We start from the raw sequence: 16,643 nt of genomic DNA on the forward strand, positions 1-16,643 counted from the left end.
GGGCTGGCGCACACAGAATGCTACTAGGCTAGGCCCTCTGGGCTCTGGTGGGCAAGGGGAATGTGCGGAGCATCTTTCTCCCCAGTTGGGGGCCTGTCAGTGAGGAGGGTTTATTTGCTTCTCACTTGTGTGCGGCCCCAGATTGATTTTTCTGTGGGTCCGTGGCCCCTGATCCAAAAAAGGTCCCTCCCCTCTGTTTTGGGTCATTGTATTTCTATAAAACCCCAGAGCCACTGACGATGCTGGGGATGAAAAATGGGGTTTTGCCCAGAAGAAAAACTTTCACAGAAAACTTATAGTTTGGTCAAAGTTTTCCAGGTTGTGAATGGAGGGAAAAAATGGAAACCAAAAATTTCTTGGGAGTGGGGGAAAAAATTGTTTTTTAGTAAGAGTTAATATTTGGGGGGGTTGTTTGTGTTTTACCAAAGATGGTTTTCAAAAATGGAACCTTTTTTGGCTTTGGTTTTCTATTTACATTTTGTATTTTTTTCCACTTAAAAAACAAATGAATGTTTTTCTAAAATTTCCCACGAGAAATCGTTGGCATTTTTAGTCCATCGAAAGTTTGCTAAATGAGATTTCTAAAAACAGGCTTTCAAGGGAAACAGCAGAAGTCTCCTACCTTGGGATTCTTGGCTTGGCGAGGGAAATAGACTGTAGACAGCAGCCCGGCACTATCTGGGCTTGGATTAGATTCCGGTTAATGTCTCTCTTCCATCTTTAATGCGTATAATCTTCCACTTCAAACTGGCTAGGAAGCATTAGCGCAGACTTCGCGCCAGGTGTAATTTTAACTTGGGCCTCTGGATAGTTCCTCTAATAAGGTTGCGTATTAACGTTGCTACTTCTCTTCTGTCGTTTCGCCACTGGATGGAGGAGATCCCAGCGCCCACGCAGCGGCACTGCACTTCCCAGGAGAGTGCACGATTTAATCTAATTGCTTCTGCTGCTTTGAGCATCCGATTTTGTTTTTCCTAAGAGAAGAAATTGCAGTTCATCTCCCTACCATGGAGAGAGCTCGTAAGAACCCTACCCCCATCCCAATTCCTAACCCTAATTCCTACCCCCTGCCCCAATTCCTAACCCTAACCCCCGCCCCAATTCCTAACCCTAACCCCCGCCCCAATTCCTAACCCTAACCCCCGCCCCAATTCCTAACCCTACCCCCTGCCCCAATTCCTAACCCTAACCCCTGCCCCAATTCCTAACCCTAGCCCCTGCCCCAATTCCTAACCCTAACCCCCGCCCCAATTCCTAACCCTAACCCCTGCCCCAATTCCTAATCCTACCCCCTGCCCCAATTCCTAACCCTAACCCCCGCCCCAATTCCTAACCCTAACCCCTGCCCCAATTCCTAATCCTACCCCCTGCCCCAATTCCTAACCCTAACCCCCGCCCCAATTCCTAACCCTAACCCCTGCCCCAATTCCTAATCCTACCCCCTGCCCCAATTCCTAACCCTAACCCCCTGCCCCAATTCCTAATCCTACCCCCTGCCCCAATTCCTAACCCTAACCCCCTGCCCCAATTCCTAACCCTAACCCCTGCCCCAATTCCTAATCCTACCCCCTGCCCCAATTCCTAACCCTAACCCCCTGCCCCAATTCCTAACCCTAACCCCCGCCCCAATTCCTAACCCTAACCCCTGCCCCAATTCCTAACCCTAACCCCCGCCCCAATTCCTAACCCTAACCCCTGCCCCAATTCCTAATCCTACCCCCTGCCCCAATTCCTAACCCTAACCCCTGCCCCAATTCCGAATCCTAACCCCTGCCCCAATTCCTAACCCTAACCCCCGCCCCAATTCCGAATCCTACCCCCTGCCCCAATTCCTAACCCTAACCCCCGCCCCAATTCCTAACCCTAACCCCCGCCCCAATTCCTAACCCTAATTCCTACCCCCAACCCAATTCCTAACCGCTAACCCTAAATCCAAGCTGGTTCATGACACGTGGGCTACGGGAGTAGCTTGTTCTTAGCACACGCCGCCCGAGGCATCAAGGGCTTTGGACTGGAGCCTCAGCGCAAAGAGGCGGCCTGGGCCCCGCTCTCCACCTCGCTCGCTCGCTCGCGCCGCCAGTGCAGGCTGAGAGCCCGTTCTTGGTGGGAGAAGTTGCTGACTCAGTTTCAGTGCAAGGCTCGCAGACTTGGCTTAGCACGTTGCCTGCTGCAGACTCCCTTGTTTGGGGGGCTGGCCTGGGGCTGGGAGCCCAGCGGGGCGCGGGTGCCAGGGCTCCAGGGAAGGCCGACGCGTCCGTCGTTCATCACGCTGCTTGTTCTCTAGTTCTTGTCTCTCCCCCGGGGGTCCCGCCTGCCAGTCTGTGCCCCGCGGCAGCATGGCAGGGCCCCTCGCGCCCCACTGCGCTGGGCACAGAGTCAAGCTGAAGCGGTTTCCGCTCCGCCCGGGCGGTTACTGTCTGGGGTTGCGGAGGCGCCGGTTCCGTGGGAAGGGGACTCGCCCGCAGGAGGAGGGAATGGATAGCGGGGGGTGCTCTGGCCACGCAGCCCCTTTGCTTTTGCTTCCCGTTGGCCCCGGCTTCCCGAGCGCTGGCGTTCAATTGCCTGGTTGTGGGGAGAGCGGGACCCGCAGCGGGAGGGCAGCCAGGTGTGCGCGTCAGTCAAATCCTTCCCCAGCTAAAGCACGGGGCCGCCGGCCGTCGCTCGGCTCTGCCTGGGCAAGTGCCTCTCCCCGGCTGGCCTGGGAATTGCATTTCCATTCGCCAGGCCCCAGGCGGGCTCAGCCCGAGGCGAACACGTGTCCGTAGCTGCCATGAGGGAGCAGAGCGCGACTCCCGAGCCGGATTGCCGCCACGTGGGCGGGTGGCGTCCGACAGGGGTAAACCCCGGCGACGACTGGACAGACCGCGCAAGCCAATCTGAGACATCCTCGCCGGGAGCGTTTCCAAGAGCGACCAGGCGAGGTGAGCAGGGCTGCCCGGCTCGAGAATCCAAGGGACCTGATTCTCGGGGGAGGGGCCTGCTCAATGCTTCCCGAAAATCGAGCCCCTATAAAGACTCTTTACCCCCACCCACGGGGCACCCTGGAAAGTCGGCTGCAGCCTCTGGAGGCGTTTGAGTGGGAGCGGCCGCCGAGGAAGAGCAAAGCTGGAATTAGTGCCGGCTTTGAACGGCCGTAGTCCTTGCGCCGTCGTACTGTGTGTCAGAGCCGCCAACCCGGCACGGTTCATCCCCCGTTCCCACTTCCTGCCAACAAGCCGCTTGGCCCGGCCCCATCGCCCCTCCGGCAAGTGAGCTCTGGCGACTGGCCGCCTCTGCTCGTCAGGGCCGGCAAAGCTGAGCTCTGTGCGGCTGGGGGGCTTCTGCCCCCTTGGCGCGTTATTCTCCAAGCTGCCATTCTGGCTTTGACTGTTCCCAGCCCGCGCATCCCGTCCTGGTGCGTGAGAAGTGGGCGCTGGGTCCCTGCCCAGGGGACGGTAACAAGGCAGCCCCGTTCCCTGGTGCAGAAGAGATTAAAGAAGAAATGCGCCCCAGTGATGGGGTGAAGGGCGATTCTGGGGGTGGGCTCGGAAAGCCAGTTCCCCCATCTCTAAGTGGGCGGTCGGGTCCCTGGGGTGCGCTGTGGACAGGCCAAGTGGCTCTATCCGGTACAGGACTCTGGAGTTATTTAAACCAGCCACCCCCCTGCTTCTGTTCGCGCTCGGGAGCAGCTGGTGTTACTTCTTGGGAGGCCTGGCCCAGCTGCCTCCGCAGTCAGGGCTTGGTTTTGCTACTAAGCTGACCGCCCCCGCCCCCCCCCCCCCACACACACACAGCTACAGGCTGCACGAAGGCCATAGCATGGGCATGTGTCTCCCCAGATCTGCTCCCCCTCTGTGCTGAGAGCAGCTCCCTGGGGGATGGTCTGCGACACCCCCCTTCCCGGCCGTCCATCATACGTCTCCATGGCTAGTTTGTTGATCTCCACTCCCACCGGGAGAGACCCAAGTAAAAGCTACTCAGCCCTCCTCCCCCCCACCCGGCATGCTGCCTTCCCCCGGCTTCCTCTCCCGCTGAGGTGCCACGCTGGGCCACAGCGCCATGGAGGGCATGTCTCAGGGTGTGCGCCTGCCCGCCGCACCTGGGAACGGGCACGCGCCGTTTTTCCAGCACAAGCTGAAGGCCCGACTTGGAGAAGACTTGCCCCAGATCGCACAACCAAGCACCCACGTAGCCCCTCTCTGGCTGGATGCCCTGTTGAACCGCTAGCTGGGGTGGCTTCCGGTCCTGCCGTTGGGAACGATCCCCTCTGCCTGGGCAGCGTCACACCCGGGCTCGGTCTGGATCTGTCGCATTTCCCCAGAAACGCTGGGGGTTGCCTGTTTCGCCAGGCAGAACGCCAGCCTGCCTGGGCCGCTCCGGCTATTTCCTTTGTGTGTCTGCCGCCCTCCGTCCCTGGACGGCCCTGCCTTGTCTGCCTTGTCCCTAACAAGCAAAACCCAGGCCTGTCTCGAGTCTGGTGCACGTAGCACGCAGGCGAGGCCTGGGAGGCAGGAATGTTTGGAACAACAATGCAGATTCAGCGAGACCACGTCAAGAACACCCGACAAGCAGCCTTGTCCTGGCACTTCTGTTTCTGAGAAGCAAAAATTACAGATGCAGCCATACGACTGTCAACTCCACACATAGCAGCAACAACCTGAGTAGGATGTTCTCCAAATAGGGATTGGGCGTTGTAGGCATCCTACACACGGTGTAATGAATTGGTAAATTTTATTAGAACGACCAAGTCTCGCTTTGCTATACAATGGGCTTAGTAAGAACAATCGATGGGAAGGAACGGGCGGGATTGACCCACATGTTCTACTGGATGTAACGAAGTAAACAGGCCTTCACACCGGCAGCCCAGTGCCTGGCATTCCAATGTGTGGGAAGAAAAGGAACCGTGATCTCCTGCCTGGTACTATATGCAGCATACGGATGAAGTGTAAGTGAACTAGGTTTTATTACTGATTATCTTATATATATTGCTTTTGCATTGCTTTGCGCTGTATGAATTGCTTCAGAGTGTATAGTAGTTAAGGTTGAAATTGTATAGTCGTTGTTTTTAAGGCTTGTAAAACTTAAACAACAAATATTAACTGCTTAAAGCTTGCAGTAAGTAAGAAAGTGGTTGAGTATCCCAGGAGTGTCCCGGTTTGCCTTGGCTCTGAAATAAATCGAAGCCCACGGCAATTGGTGACCATGCATGTTACGGTTTATTGTTTGTTCTCATGCCAAGAAATACAAAGGAAAGTACAGAAGATACATCACAGCATCCTGCAGAAAAAGAAACATCGACAAAAAGTCGCTCCCCACTGGAATTCCAGATCTGCCCCGGCTGTTTGGAAGGCTGTCTGGAAACCCGTACGACGCCGGATCCAGTCACTCTGGCTTCAGAACGGGGAACCTGAGGGCAGCAGTTTGTCCGCAGTGATGGGGAATACACCCTGGGCTGCATCTCAGTTTTGTGGCTTCATGTAGAAAAGCCTTGCCAGAGGGTCCCTGCTCAGAAGCGATACCAGATGGGCGTGGCAAACCGTGTTTTCCCTTTCTCGAGTTCCTTGTCATGATGACATGGACACACTCGATTTTCATTACCAGCTAATTAAAAAAATTATTACAAAAAACCCCTTGCTACAACTTTTAGTAGAGGTTTTTCTGCTTTGGCGTGAGGCCACGCGTGGGAATGTTCAGCAAAACTAGATTGTTTTTAAACGCGCAAGCACGTTGGTCAGAACAGGGCTGAAAGGAGACTTGCTGATTTCAGCCGTAACCCGTCCCCGGTGCCGCAAGGACAAGCATACTTAAACTAAGGCAAGAGGGCCGCGCCCATGGCCCAAATCGAGCCCACCGGTGTACGTAGGCAGCTGTCTCATGTACTCCAAATAGACCGAATCGAAGGTTGATTTTTTTCAAAAGCAAGGAAGCGTCTCGCCCGCCTGGCTGGACAGATAACCACAGCGTACATTGGGAAGGTACCTGGGCCAGTGCTATCTGCCTGAGTCTGCAGGCAGCCTGAACCCAGTGACCGAGCTGTGAGCTCCCCTGTGCCTCGTTGGCATGTCAGCTGTAAAGCCCAGTGAGGACATGTCCTTGGCAGCATGACCCGGTCCCGTTGCTGAGCAGTGGGGCAGGTGGGACCAGGCAGGGGCCAGGAGGTGTGGGAACGCAGCGGGAACAGCGTGGGAGGGGAGGAGCGAAGCAGGGAGGGGCTGGAGGGGGAGACATTCAAGCACAGAGAGGAATCAGCAGTGGCCCAGAGAGCAGCAGACAACCTCGATTTCCCCCCCACAAGACATGGCGTGGAAGAACAGGGTGACTGTGACTCGTTCGTGGCGGGATCTGGCGTCCTGAATTCCAATCCCAGATGTAATCCAAGGTGGGATCCAGGTCCCTCATCGAAATGCATCTCAGTATCTCCCCCCCCCCCCCAAGCCTGCCTTGGTTGGTCCTTGTCATTCCACATGGCATGATGCAGCGAGGGAGGGAGGGAGAGCGCCCGGGTAGCCATGTCTTCAGCGCAGTGTCAGCATCCTGGCTCGGGCATGGTGCTGCCAGGCACTGTTGGCACAGGAGCCAGGGCAGGAAAAGTTAGAAACAGCTGGGAAAAGAGGGTTTTCTGGTACAAATGCAAGCGAATACGCCGGGGGGGCTGTTCCAAAGCAGACACCCCAGGGAGGGTGGAAGTAGGGAAACGGGCCCTGGGTGGCAGCAGACCGTGACGTAGGGCCGCTTGCCACGGGAGAGGGGCAAACCAGTCCATGCCCGTCTGGGCTGCCAATGCAGAAGCATCGTGCTGCAGAGAATCTCTCGCTAGACCAGGGGTGATCCAAGTGCCTCTCGGTCAGCACAGGCCCGAAATGCACAGAGCGCCCCAATCAAACCTCTGAGCATGGGGGGGGGGGGGGCTGCTCTCCTGGCCACGCTGTTACCGGGAAGGGATGGACGGTTCCCGGGAGAGCCGCGCTCCTGCTGCTCCCAGCCCCCGTCCTAATGGCAGCGCGGAACTGGGTCCGGTTCAGCTGCCATTACTCAGCAGCTATCGCCCGCTCCCGGAAACCTGGAACGAATTCAGGAATAATTAAGGGGCAACTTACGAGCGAGTCTATTGAGAGAGACACCGAGTGTAGGGCGGGCGGGGGGACTGAGGGACAGGATTTGAAATCGACGAATCGGGGAGGGAGGAATCTTTTAGGGTGGGGCTGAGCATCCCTGCATGGCAATGCCAAGCAAAGGAGACCCTGTAACTGCAGCAGAGGGCATCAGTGCCCTGCCCTCGCCATGCCGGACTTCCCCAGCCTGTGGCTACAGACTCTGGCTGGGATTCTCGGGGGGTCTGCCTGCATGGCCGCACCCATTGAGACCAAAGGGGCTGGCTGTTCAAGCGCAGAGCCGTGGCAAAGACTCAAATCCCTCTGTCTCGTTAGAAAGGCGAGTACAGCGCGAGCAGAGCGCCAGCGGCTTCGGTTTTCTCTCGGCTTGTATTTCACAGACAGGAAGTTCTTATCCCCACCGCCTGATGGGCCAGGACGAGGGAGAAAGCCCAGTCCATTTGGATGGATGCGACACATTAGCCCTGCCATTTCCTTTCTAAGACGGCTCCTGCATGCCAATGTATTCAGCTTCCTCCATCCTAGCCTGGAGCTCCCGGAGCGGCTCGTGAAAGTGGCAGCTGTCCAGGGGGGACCGTTCCTGGCTACGCAAGCGATAGCAGGTGTTTCTCGCTTCCCTTTTGAAAGAGCAGGGTGTGGAGAATCCATGAAATGTCCCTTTTTTCTGGACTTCCACTGAGAGGAAGGAAGGTTTTCTGGGGCCTAGGAAACAGGACCAGTTTCTCTTCTTAGCTCTGCTACTGTCAGTCTCCTTGGGCAAGTCATTTATCTTTCCGATGCCATCACTTTGTCCAGTCAGGCTCGTGTTGGACCTAATTACGTCACATGGGGCTTAGTTAATCCGCACTCCTCAGAGGATGGGCTATATCGTTATGAAGTAGCTTAGAAATCCGCAATGGGCAGCTACAGCGAGTGCATGGCCCCTCCTTTTTCTCAGTGGGCCGCACGGGTGAAAGCGGGCCTGCGTGCTCCCCGAGAACAAGGCCACGTCCGCCCTGCACGGCGATTGTGGGATACCGGAGGTGTTCAAGGAATACGCCCATGATTTCGAAATAACGGACACGCTATTTCGCCAGCCCGCTAGGCCTCGTTGCATGGGGGGAAGGGAGGGCTTGAACTAGGGCGTCATCTCGAAATGTGGTGCCGGGTAGACACACCCCATTTCAGTTGCAAATAATTCAGAAAAGAAACATTTGCACCCACTTCCACTATCAGATCCCTGCCTGGCCTCTACCCTGCCTCCCCTCCCAAGCGCCCCCTCCCTCTGAACGCTGCCCATCAGCCAATGGGTGGCACTCCGGAAGTGCGGGCAAGGCGGGGGAGGAGTAGGTCGGGGCCGGGCCCCAGGGCAGGAGCGGTGTGGGGGAAAGGGGGGTGCCCGTGCAGGTCTATGTGGGTCTAAGGGTTGGAACTCGCGACTGCTGCCTGCTTCCGGGGCCACCTCTCCCCGCGGCTCTTTGGGGTGTAAGCAGCCACGAGAAGCAAGGGGCCAGTGGCAAGAGGGTGGGGCCCAGGCGCAAAGGCTAGGCCAAGGCAGCAAAGTGGTCCATGGCAGCAAGCGCATCATGACCGTGAAAGGCGTGGGCTGGGACCCATGCAGAGGAAAATTCTAGTGGGGCTCTGGGTCGCGCACGTGGCCTCCCACCTGCTAACTGCCTGGCCCCTGGGGTTGCCAGGGGCTTTCTGATGGACACCCAATTTGCCTGCCCGAGGCAGCTGGGTACCAGAGATGTTTGCAGCTCCTCCAGCTGGGTATTGCTCAGCGAGAAAGGAGAAGAGGGAAATCAAACCTCCCTGGAGAGCCGCTACGCTCCCTCCTCGCCCAAGCCGGCGGAGCGCTCCCTGGGCGCCAGAAGCGCCGATAACAAGCAACATCTCCCCCGAGGGCTGGGCCAGGTGGGAGCCGCTATTAGTTTCTACTGGAGACAGGAGCCGAACCCCAGAGAAGGGGGGAAGCAAAGCGGAGAGAGGGGGCAAAAAGTCGTTCTGCTACGTCCTACCAATTGCTTCTAGCCCAAGCGGCATGGGCACGGCGCGCCCAGGGACTCGTGCGTTAGCGCCACCCCCGCTCTGAGCCAGCCGTGCCAAGGAAAACACGCTAACGAGGCGCTCGCCAATGGGCGGCGAGGGAATTCTCGCAGCCCCGTGCCAGTGGGCTGGGCGCAAGGCGCTCCAGGAGGCGCAGGGTGGGAGGCAGGAGCAGCGCGCTGCTGGGCGGAGGGGTGGCTAGGGGGGAGGAATGGTCAAAGGGGGCCCCATTGCAGCTTTCCTCACCCCCCCATACGTGAGCTGGCAAACAGCACCGACAGAGCCTGGGGGGCGGCACGCAGCCAGCCACACGCCCTGGTAAAGCATCGAGCCCGAAACGTTCCCCAGGCTGGCAGCAAGCAGAGCCGGCGTGGATCCCAGGCAACGCCAGGCAGGGCCCCGAGGAGAAAACCAGGGAAGGGCCGTGCCGGGTGCCACGTGCCGGGGAAGGTTTCGGGCAGGCCCCGCGCAGAGACACCGACCCCTCCAGGCAGGCGCACAGAACACGCGGGCTCGGGAAGTGTGGGCGGAGCTGAGCCCAGCGACGGAACCGGCCGCAGGCAGGGTGGGGCTACGGCAGGCGGCTGGCCAAAGCACCGAAGGGGGAGGCATGTGCAGCCAGAGGCTGCTCATGGGGCTGGCAGGCGTCTCTGCAGGGATGGGCCTGCCGCCGGGATCGACGCGCGGGTGAACACTGCCTGCTCTCCCCTCCGGGCACCGCAGATTCCCAGCCGCACGGAGGCGGCCTGGCGGGGTGCAGGGCGGGCGGACCGGAGAAGCCATTTTCCCGACTGTAAAAGCCCCAGAGCGGGGGATGGGGGAGAGACGGAGGAGGCCGCTGCCCCAGGCATGCAAATGGTCGTCGGCCTTTTTCTTTTTTTCCATCAAAAATACAAAATCCCCCCCGCCGGAGCAGCCAGTGTTGGCCGGAGCTGCAGCAAGATGCATGCGCCCCCCTGCCCGTGGCTCTTGCCCTCCATGAACACGATTTCATCCCCCTGCCGGCAGCTGGAGAATTCATCAATCCACACACCCAGGAGTTGTCCCCAAATTGGCAAGACGCTTCCTCGACAGGCCCCGTTCGCGTCTGGTAGAAATGGTTGAAAATGCTTTTTTTTTAAATAAACCTCGTTCACAAAAATTCTCCCTGGTTCCATCTTCGCTACTCCTCCGGCTGGCTCTCCCTCCATTCCACCTCTGCTCAGGAGTCGAAACCCGCTCCCAGGCCGTGCCAAGCTGCGGTGCTCGCCAGTCGTCTGCGTTGGTATGAAATCGTTGTCCAAGAGGCTGGGAAATGAAGGCAGGTGCTGCCTCGGACGAGGCTCCAGGGGAGAGGTTGGAAGGCCGCCCTTCTAACCCGAAACGTTCCTGCGGCAAGGGTCGAAGGGAAGCCCTGGGACGGAAAGGCGAAGGCGTCTCCCTCCTCGGCACGGTGTCGGCCGGCTAATCCGTCTTCTGGAAAACTGGAAAAGAGAGAAAGAGCCGTAGTGCGGCCTGGAGGAACGAAATCCCGCCCCGGCCCACGGTGCACCCGGTGCTGGCCTTGTGGGGCGGCCTCCGTCTGGCAGCGCCTCAGCGTTTTGGGAGGGAGCGGATTCATCACCAGCTCCTGCCTCACGGACGCGCTTCCGTCCTTCTGCACCAGGGCCCCCATCTTTCCCACAGCGCCCCCTCGGACGCAGGTTCCCCTCTCACAGGCCCACGGGCAGGAGGAGACGCTTACAGCCCCCGAAGCCAGCTGCAACGCCTTCCTCCCCTTCCCTGTGGCTGCTGGTGCATTGTGGGAAGGCCACTGGCGGCTCTGGCTCTCCCCACCGGCTCAGAAGTGTTCAGGCCGGCCTGGGGTTAGCCCGCTGCAGGCCCAGCGCTGTCTCACCCCCAGGCGTGCCACGGGCAGAGCGGCGGCAGGGCCGTGGTCTCACCTGTGAAGTTCAGCGAACAGTAGAGCACAATGATGAGCAGTCCCAGGACGATGGAGACGATGCTGAGCAGCCTGGCCCTGCTCCCGAGCCGCCGCGCCCCGTCCACGTCCCCCAGCTGCAGGCTGTTCCGCGACTGGCCGGGAGGGAGACACAAACAGGCTTGTCAGTGGGGGCGGCTCCGACTCGGGGCTGCTCCGCGGCAGGCGGCAGCCTGACCCCACGCAATGGGAGCGCCACCTGCTCCGGGGCGGAACGGGACCGGTGCCCTCCCGTTTGTCGATGCCTCATTTGCTTCCAACGCTCAACTGCCCGGAGCAGCCCTGGCCGGGCCGGGACTCAGACCCGAGCAAGCGGGAGCCTTGGTGTCTACCAAATCCAGCCCCCGGGCGCTGCGGCTGGACGTCACCCCCGCCAGCGGAGATTCTGCTTCCACTCAAAGGGAAGGGGCCTGTGGTTCTAGGAGCAAAAGGTCCGGACGCCATCCTCAGAGGGATCCGCTGAGCCAGGGGCGGGGACGACGCGGCCCTGGCTGGCGGGTTGCTTTGGCGGGGCCAGCTGGACTCTGGCGTAGCCTTTGTTTCTCAGTCTAACCTGAGGCCTTCCTAGGCTCGGTTCCCAGTAAGAAATCAGCTGCGTTCTCACCGGGCTCCTGGGGAATCCTGGGGCACAGGGGGGTCCCGGCAGAGCCAACAAGCCTCGGACCAGGGGCCCACCAAAGTCGGACTCACTGGGCAAAGCGCGGGGGAAGCAGGAGGCCAGCAGCTCAGTCTCAACAGCAGAGAGGCCATGGGGCCTACACCCTGCTCTCCCAAATTGAAACCTACGGAGCGAGGCCGGAGCCAGCGCCCCCCGCCAGCCCTCGGCTTTGGGATCCCGGAGCCGGGCCCACGTGCCCGCCAGTGTCTGTAACTGACCCGGGAGCTTCCCCAGGGGCGTTGCCAGGGCAAGAGGGCTCTGGAGAGCCTGGGTCCTGCCATCCCTCTAGCCCAGCCGGGAGGAGCTTGCTCAGGTCAATGTCGGGGGGTTCCTCCCTCGCGCAAGCAGGCGAAACCCCCCGGAGCTCTGGGGGTGCATGTACAGGGGCCGAACCTGCGCCCTCTGGCTTAGAGCATGAGCCAGGGCAGCCGGTGCGCTAGGCAGGGGAAGGCTCTGTCAGCCTGGCTCCGCCCAGACTCCGCCCCCAGAACGCCCGCTGTAGGGTCAGCAGGGGGCAGTGTTGCACCCACCCTCCCCGTGCTATGGGGCACCGCGGCACCCTACCTCCCCGTGGTGCTGGAGGGAGGCATGGATCCCGTGGGGGGGGGGGGCCTGAACAGAAGGGGTGGGGCTGGCAGCTTGCCTCTCCCAGCCCTATTTTCATCCACTGCCCTTGTAGGAGCCATGAGCTAGACCATGTGCTAGCAGCTGGCTGGCTCTCAGCTAAGGCTGCCAAGCAGACTTCTGAGTCTCCCTGGAAGTGGGCTTGGTGCCACTCCAAATGTGTGGGTTACACGGGCACTGCGCTCCACAGTGCCTGGCACAGCCATGCACCACCCACCGCTGGCGCTGCGCCCCTCAGCGACCCACGCACACTCCTTGCTGTCCCTGCACCTCGGGCACTGAGAGCCACAGACGCCGCGGTAACTCCCTCCCCTTGCTCTTCGGTTCCTCCCAGGAGGTTTGCAAATCTACCGGGATCCTAGCCAGTGGTCCCTGGAAGTGAGAGAGTCCAGCGCCTCCCAGCCAGCAGCCTGTGCTTCGACTGGTGGTGCACATCCCCACGTGCCTGGGTGCACGGAACAAAATCGATTCCACGCAGAGATGGAAGAATGAGAGGGACCGTGGCTCCTACCCCATCCCTGCAGTGTCGGCCAGCCCCCAGGAGGATATGCGGGGGAGCTGCTGTGCCCCAGGCTCAGCTGGCGGAAGGAGAGCTGGCCCTTACGCACGCAGATGCCACGTACGTGGAGCACGACCCGGCTCCCGCCATGTCACCGCATTCCAGAGCAATCAGCCGCGTCCCTCTTCGCTCATGTCCTAGCTAACCAGGCTCTCCCTGGGCGACTGATGCCGGCTGGCCGGGCGAAGAGCCCGGTTCCCCTTCCAGACTGAGGGCTTGGCCATAGCCATGACACCGGGCCCCTCGCTCGACCCTTCCTGGCTTCAGGGACCGTGGCCGCTGCTTCCCTGAGCTGGTTTTCCAAAGGAGAGATTTGCCTGTGGCCCTTCCCCCCCTGACTTTGTTGGAGGCCAGCTGGGGGGTGCTCAGTGCTCAAGACCCAGCTCCAGGAAAAGGGGTGACACGGCCGACCTCCGGGGGTTGCCGGTGGGGATGATGGCGTCAGAGGCACGGCGAGCCCAGCTGACCAGCCGCTCGGGGCAGCCGGCAGCGTCACTAGTTCCCTCTTGCAAAGAGCGTCAGCGGGAAGAGGCCGTGGCAGAGCAAAGGCGGCCTTCCTGGAACAGCCTGTGCTCCGGCCTGGCCCCGGCCCACGGGGCAGGCTTCGTGCTGGGCTCCCAGCGAGAGCCACGTGGGCGGGGCAGGAGCCGCGGGTGTAGGAGGAGGGAAGGAGGAAACTGGGCCAGCTGGCTCGTTACTTGAACAAAGGGGCCTGTTTAATGGCTCAGGGCCTGAAGAGAAGCAGAGGAGTTTGCCAGGCTCTGGGACCCACAGGGCGGCCAGGCAGCAACTGGCTCATCCTCGGGGGAGGAATTCTGGGTGTCTTCGCCTGGGACCCCCAAGGCCCCTCACGCCTCACTCGCGGCCCAGCTCCGCTGCTACCAGAGGGGCAGGCGGGCGGCGCGTCGGTAGGGCCTGGCTGCGGAGGGGCACCGGGCAGCGGCCCTGTGTCGGTATTTGCCAGACGAGCTTTGGGCTTGAGGCGCTTCCTTCTGAGGCACCGTGTTCCCGGAAGCCCCGCGCCCGGCGTGGCAGGGAGGCCCCGGGCGTCTGGTCGGGTTTCTGCACACGCAGGCCGCAGGCCGGAAGCCAGCGCACTGGCCGGAGGGGCTGGGGGGAAGGCAGCTTCCATCTATGGCAACGGGGAGCTCGCGCCGGCCTGCAAAGGGCCCCATAGTCCCCCGGGGAGGCTGACGAAAGCAAGCAGGACAGGAGGGGCGCTCCTAGGGGGCCAGATCCTGCCTCCCGCGGGGCCAGTGGTCCCTGGCATGATTTCCGGGGGCTCGCCACGGCACAGGCAGCTGGGCCGAGAGCGGCAGAACCTGGCCCGGGAGCAAGGCAGGTGCGGTTCCCGGAGAGCGGCCCCTCTTGGTGCCTCTGCTGGGCCAACCCGGAGCTGGGGGCAGAGCCTCTTGAGAGCAGAGCCGCAGGGGCGCCTACGCCCTGCCCAGGGCAGCCCGGGAGAGCCGCGCCCTGTGCTTGGACGTACGCGCCCCTAAGTAGTGACTCTCCCCAGCGGCCAGGGCTGGGCACCGTGGGCCGCCCCTGCTCCCAGCACCGGGGGTAACGCTCCGTGGATCACTGGCTCCAGCAGGCAGCGCCCCCCGAGGCCCCAGCTGCTGGGAGCCCAGGTCTGGGTAGGCGGCCGGCTCGCCACGGGCGGGTTCAGCTCCTCGCCCCTCCCACGTGGGCCAGGATCCCACCTCTCCGCTGCACAGGGACGGTGACTAGGCCAAAGGGGGGCCTCCCTTCTGGTGCCAGGGCTCCGGCTGGGCCGGTGGCTCTGCTCCCGCTGTGTTCACCACGCTGGCCCGTGAGCGCGGCGGGTTTATTGGCCCAGCCCCGCTCCTGGCCCCTTTCTCGCCCGCCCAGGAGCTCTGGGCCTTTGCCCCTCGGCCTGGCCGGGAGCTGGTGCGGCGCAAACCCTCCATGAAAGGGGCTTGTGGGCCTGGCTTGCTCTGACCCCGGCTCCCTCGGGCCCCACCCTAGAGCACCCTGCCTGCTCCCCCCGCCCCCCCCCCCCGCTGCTCCAGCTCTGCCCCTGGGTTCCCTCGCGGCTTCTGGGGCTCTAGGCTGGGGTAGCCCTGGGGCGCTTTGGGTGCCTCTGACTCCCATGCACCCCCCGGACCCGCCCTGCAGCCCCAGCTCTGGAGGAGCACAGGGCTGAGCTCAGGTGGGCAGGGTGCAAGAATCCCAGGCTCCTTTGAGGTGTGGAGCTGGGTCCAAGGGACCCCAGTCAGGACACCCCCAGCCCAGGGCCCCACGCCCGGCCCCTCAGCCCCTGTGGGGGGGCAGGGCCAGAGGTGCTGGGACACCCCCCCCCCCACCCACACACACTGGCTGGTTCCCAGGATCTGCCCCTCCCCGGCTCTGTGGGCTCCTGGCAGCTTCTCCTGGTCTTGGGCCGGGGGCTCCCCCCCCTGCAGGCCGCTCCTCAGGGTTCCCAGCGCTGCTCGCTCCGGCCCGCGGGACGGGATAAGCCGTGGGAGGAGTCGGGGGGGGGGCAGGGCAAGGGCGGCTCCGGGGCCCCCTCTGCCAGGCGTGCAGGGAAGCTCCCATCCCCGGCTCCTGCCCCACCCCGGCTCCTGGGCGCGACGCGCTTGGCGGAGGGGAAAGCGGGGCTCAGCGGTTGAATGCGCATGGGGGGCGCAGAGCTGCCGCTGGGACCCCGGAGACGAGGGGGGAAGCGTGGCTGGGACCCCCAAGCCCTGGGGAGGGAGGGGCCGGGCCCCCAAGCCCGGGGCTGCCCCCCACTCACCATGATGGAGAAGACCAGCGCCACGATGTTGATGGGCCAGACGGGGCAGAAGCAGGACAGAATGGCCAGCACCAGGTAGTCCAGCGGCCGGCCCCGCTCCGGGGCGCTGGGGGTGGCGGTGGAGGAGGCGCGCCCCAGGCTGACCCGGGAGGGCGAGGGCGAGGGCGGGCCGGGTCCCAGCTGCCCGGCCGACGCGGACTTGTAGCCCCCCAGGCTGTGGCCGTTCTGCTCCAGCTCCAGCGACTTCTCGCTGCCCGGGGTCCCGGAGAAGGACTGGGAGCCCCGCACGCCGCGCTCCGGACCCCGGCCCGACAGCAGCAGCCGCTCGGTGTCCGGGCCCTCCAGCGGCGCCCCCGCCACCTGCTCCATGCTGGCTCCTGCGCCCGGGCGCGCTAGATCGCCATGGCCGGCCGGCGCGCTCCCCCCGGCGCTGGCGGGTCCCTCTCCCCGGCAGCGCTGCCCTGCCCGGCGCTCGCTCGGATTTGAGCCCCTCCTGGCCCTGCCTCCCGCAGCCTGGCACCTGCCGCGGGGCGGAGCCAGCTCGCCCCTGCCCCGCCTCGCTCGGGGCCTCGCCTGGCGCCCTGCCCGAGCCGCGGGGCCACGCTCCGCCAAGGGGCCGCTGCCGGCGGCGAGCGACGCTGGAGCCCCCGGCCCTGGCCCCCCGTTTGCAGCAGCGGCCCCGAAGTGAGAGACACAAGGAGTGGGGAGGAGCCAGCTGTTGGAGACGCGAAAGGCAGGAGGTGGGGGGCAAGAGCCAGCTGTTGGAGCCACTAAGGTAGGGCTGGGGGGTCAGAGCCAGCTGTTGGAGCCACTAAGGTAGGGCTGGGGGGTCAGAGCCAGCTGTTGGAGCCACTAAGGTAGGGCTGGAGGGTAAGAGCCAGCTGTTGGAGCCACTAAGGTAGGGCTGGAGGGTAAGAGCCAGCTGTTGGAGCCACTAAGGTAGGGCTGGGGGGTCAGAGCCAGCT

The 16,643-nt window shown here is 62.3% G+C and overlaps 1 protein-coding gene across 1 annotated transcript; it reads right to left on the bottom strand.

The window, feature by feature from the left end:
* Positions 1–9,479: 9,479 nt before the first annotated feature.
* Positions 9,480–16,100, bottom strand: LOC142819237 (trafficking regulator of GLUT4 1-like). The gene is made up of 3 exons (XM_075904626.1): positions 15,679–16,100; positions 11,042–11,174; positions 9,480–10,582 (listed from the first exon to the last, which is right to left on the bottom strand). The coding sequence occupies exons 1-3, from the start codon at positions 16,045–16,047 to the stop codon at positions 10,563–10,565; spliced, it is 522 nt and encodes a 173-aa protein (XP_075760741.1). The 5' UTR covers positions 16,048–16,100; the 3' UTR covers positions 9,480–10,562.
* Positions 16,101–16,643: the final 543 nt, after the last annotated feature.

This window comes from Pelodiscus sinensis, chromosome 21, assembly GCF_049634645.1.
Source record: "Pelodiscus sinensis isolate JC-2024 chromosome 21, ASM4963464v1, whole genome shotgun sequence".
In the NCBI taxonomy this organism is placed as follows: domain Eukaryota; kingdom Metazoa; phylum Chordata; order Testudines; family Trionychidae; genus Pelodiscus; species Pelodiscus sinensis.

Coding starts and splice junctions, on each gene's coding strand:
- LOC142819237 (XM_075904626.1), bottom strand. CDS start 16,047: ATGGAGCAGGTGGCGGGGGCGCCGCTGGAGGGCCCGGACACCGAGCGG. Junction 11,175..15,678: donor CGCTGGTCTTCTCCATCATG/GTGAGTGGGGGG, acceptor CCTCCCGGCCAG/TCGCGGAACAGCCTGCAGCT. Junction 10,583..11,041: donor CTGTTCGCTGAACTTCACAG/GTGAGACCACGG, acceptor TCTCTTTTCCAG/TTTTCCAGAAGACGGATTAG.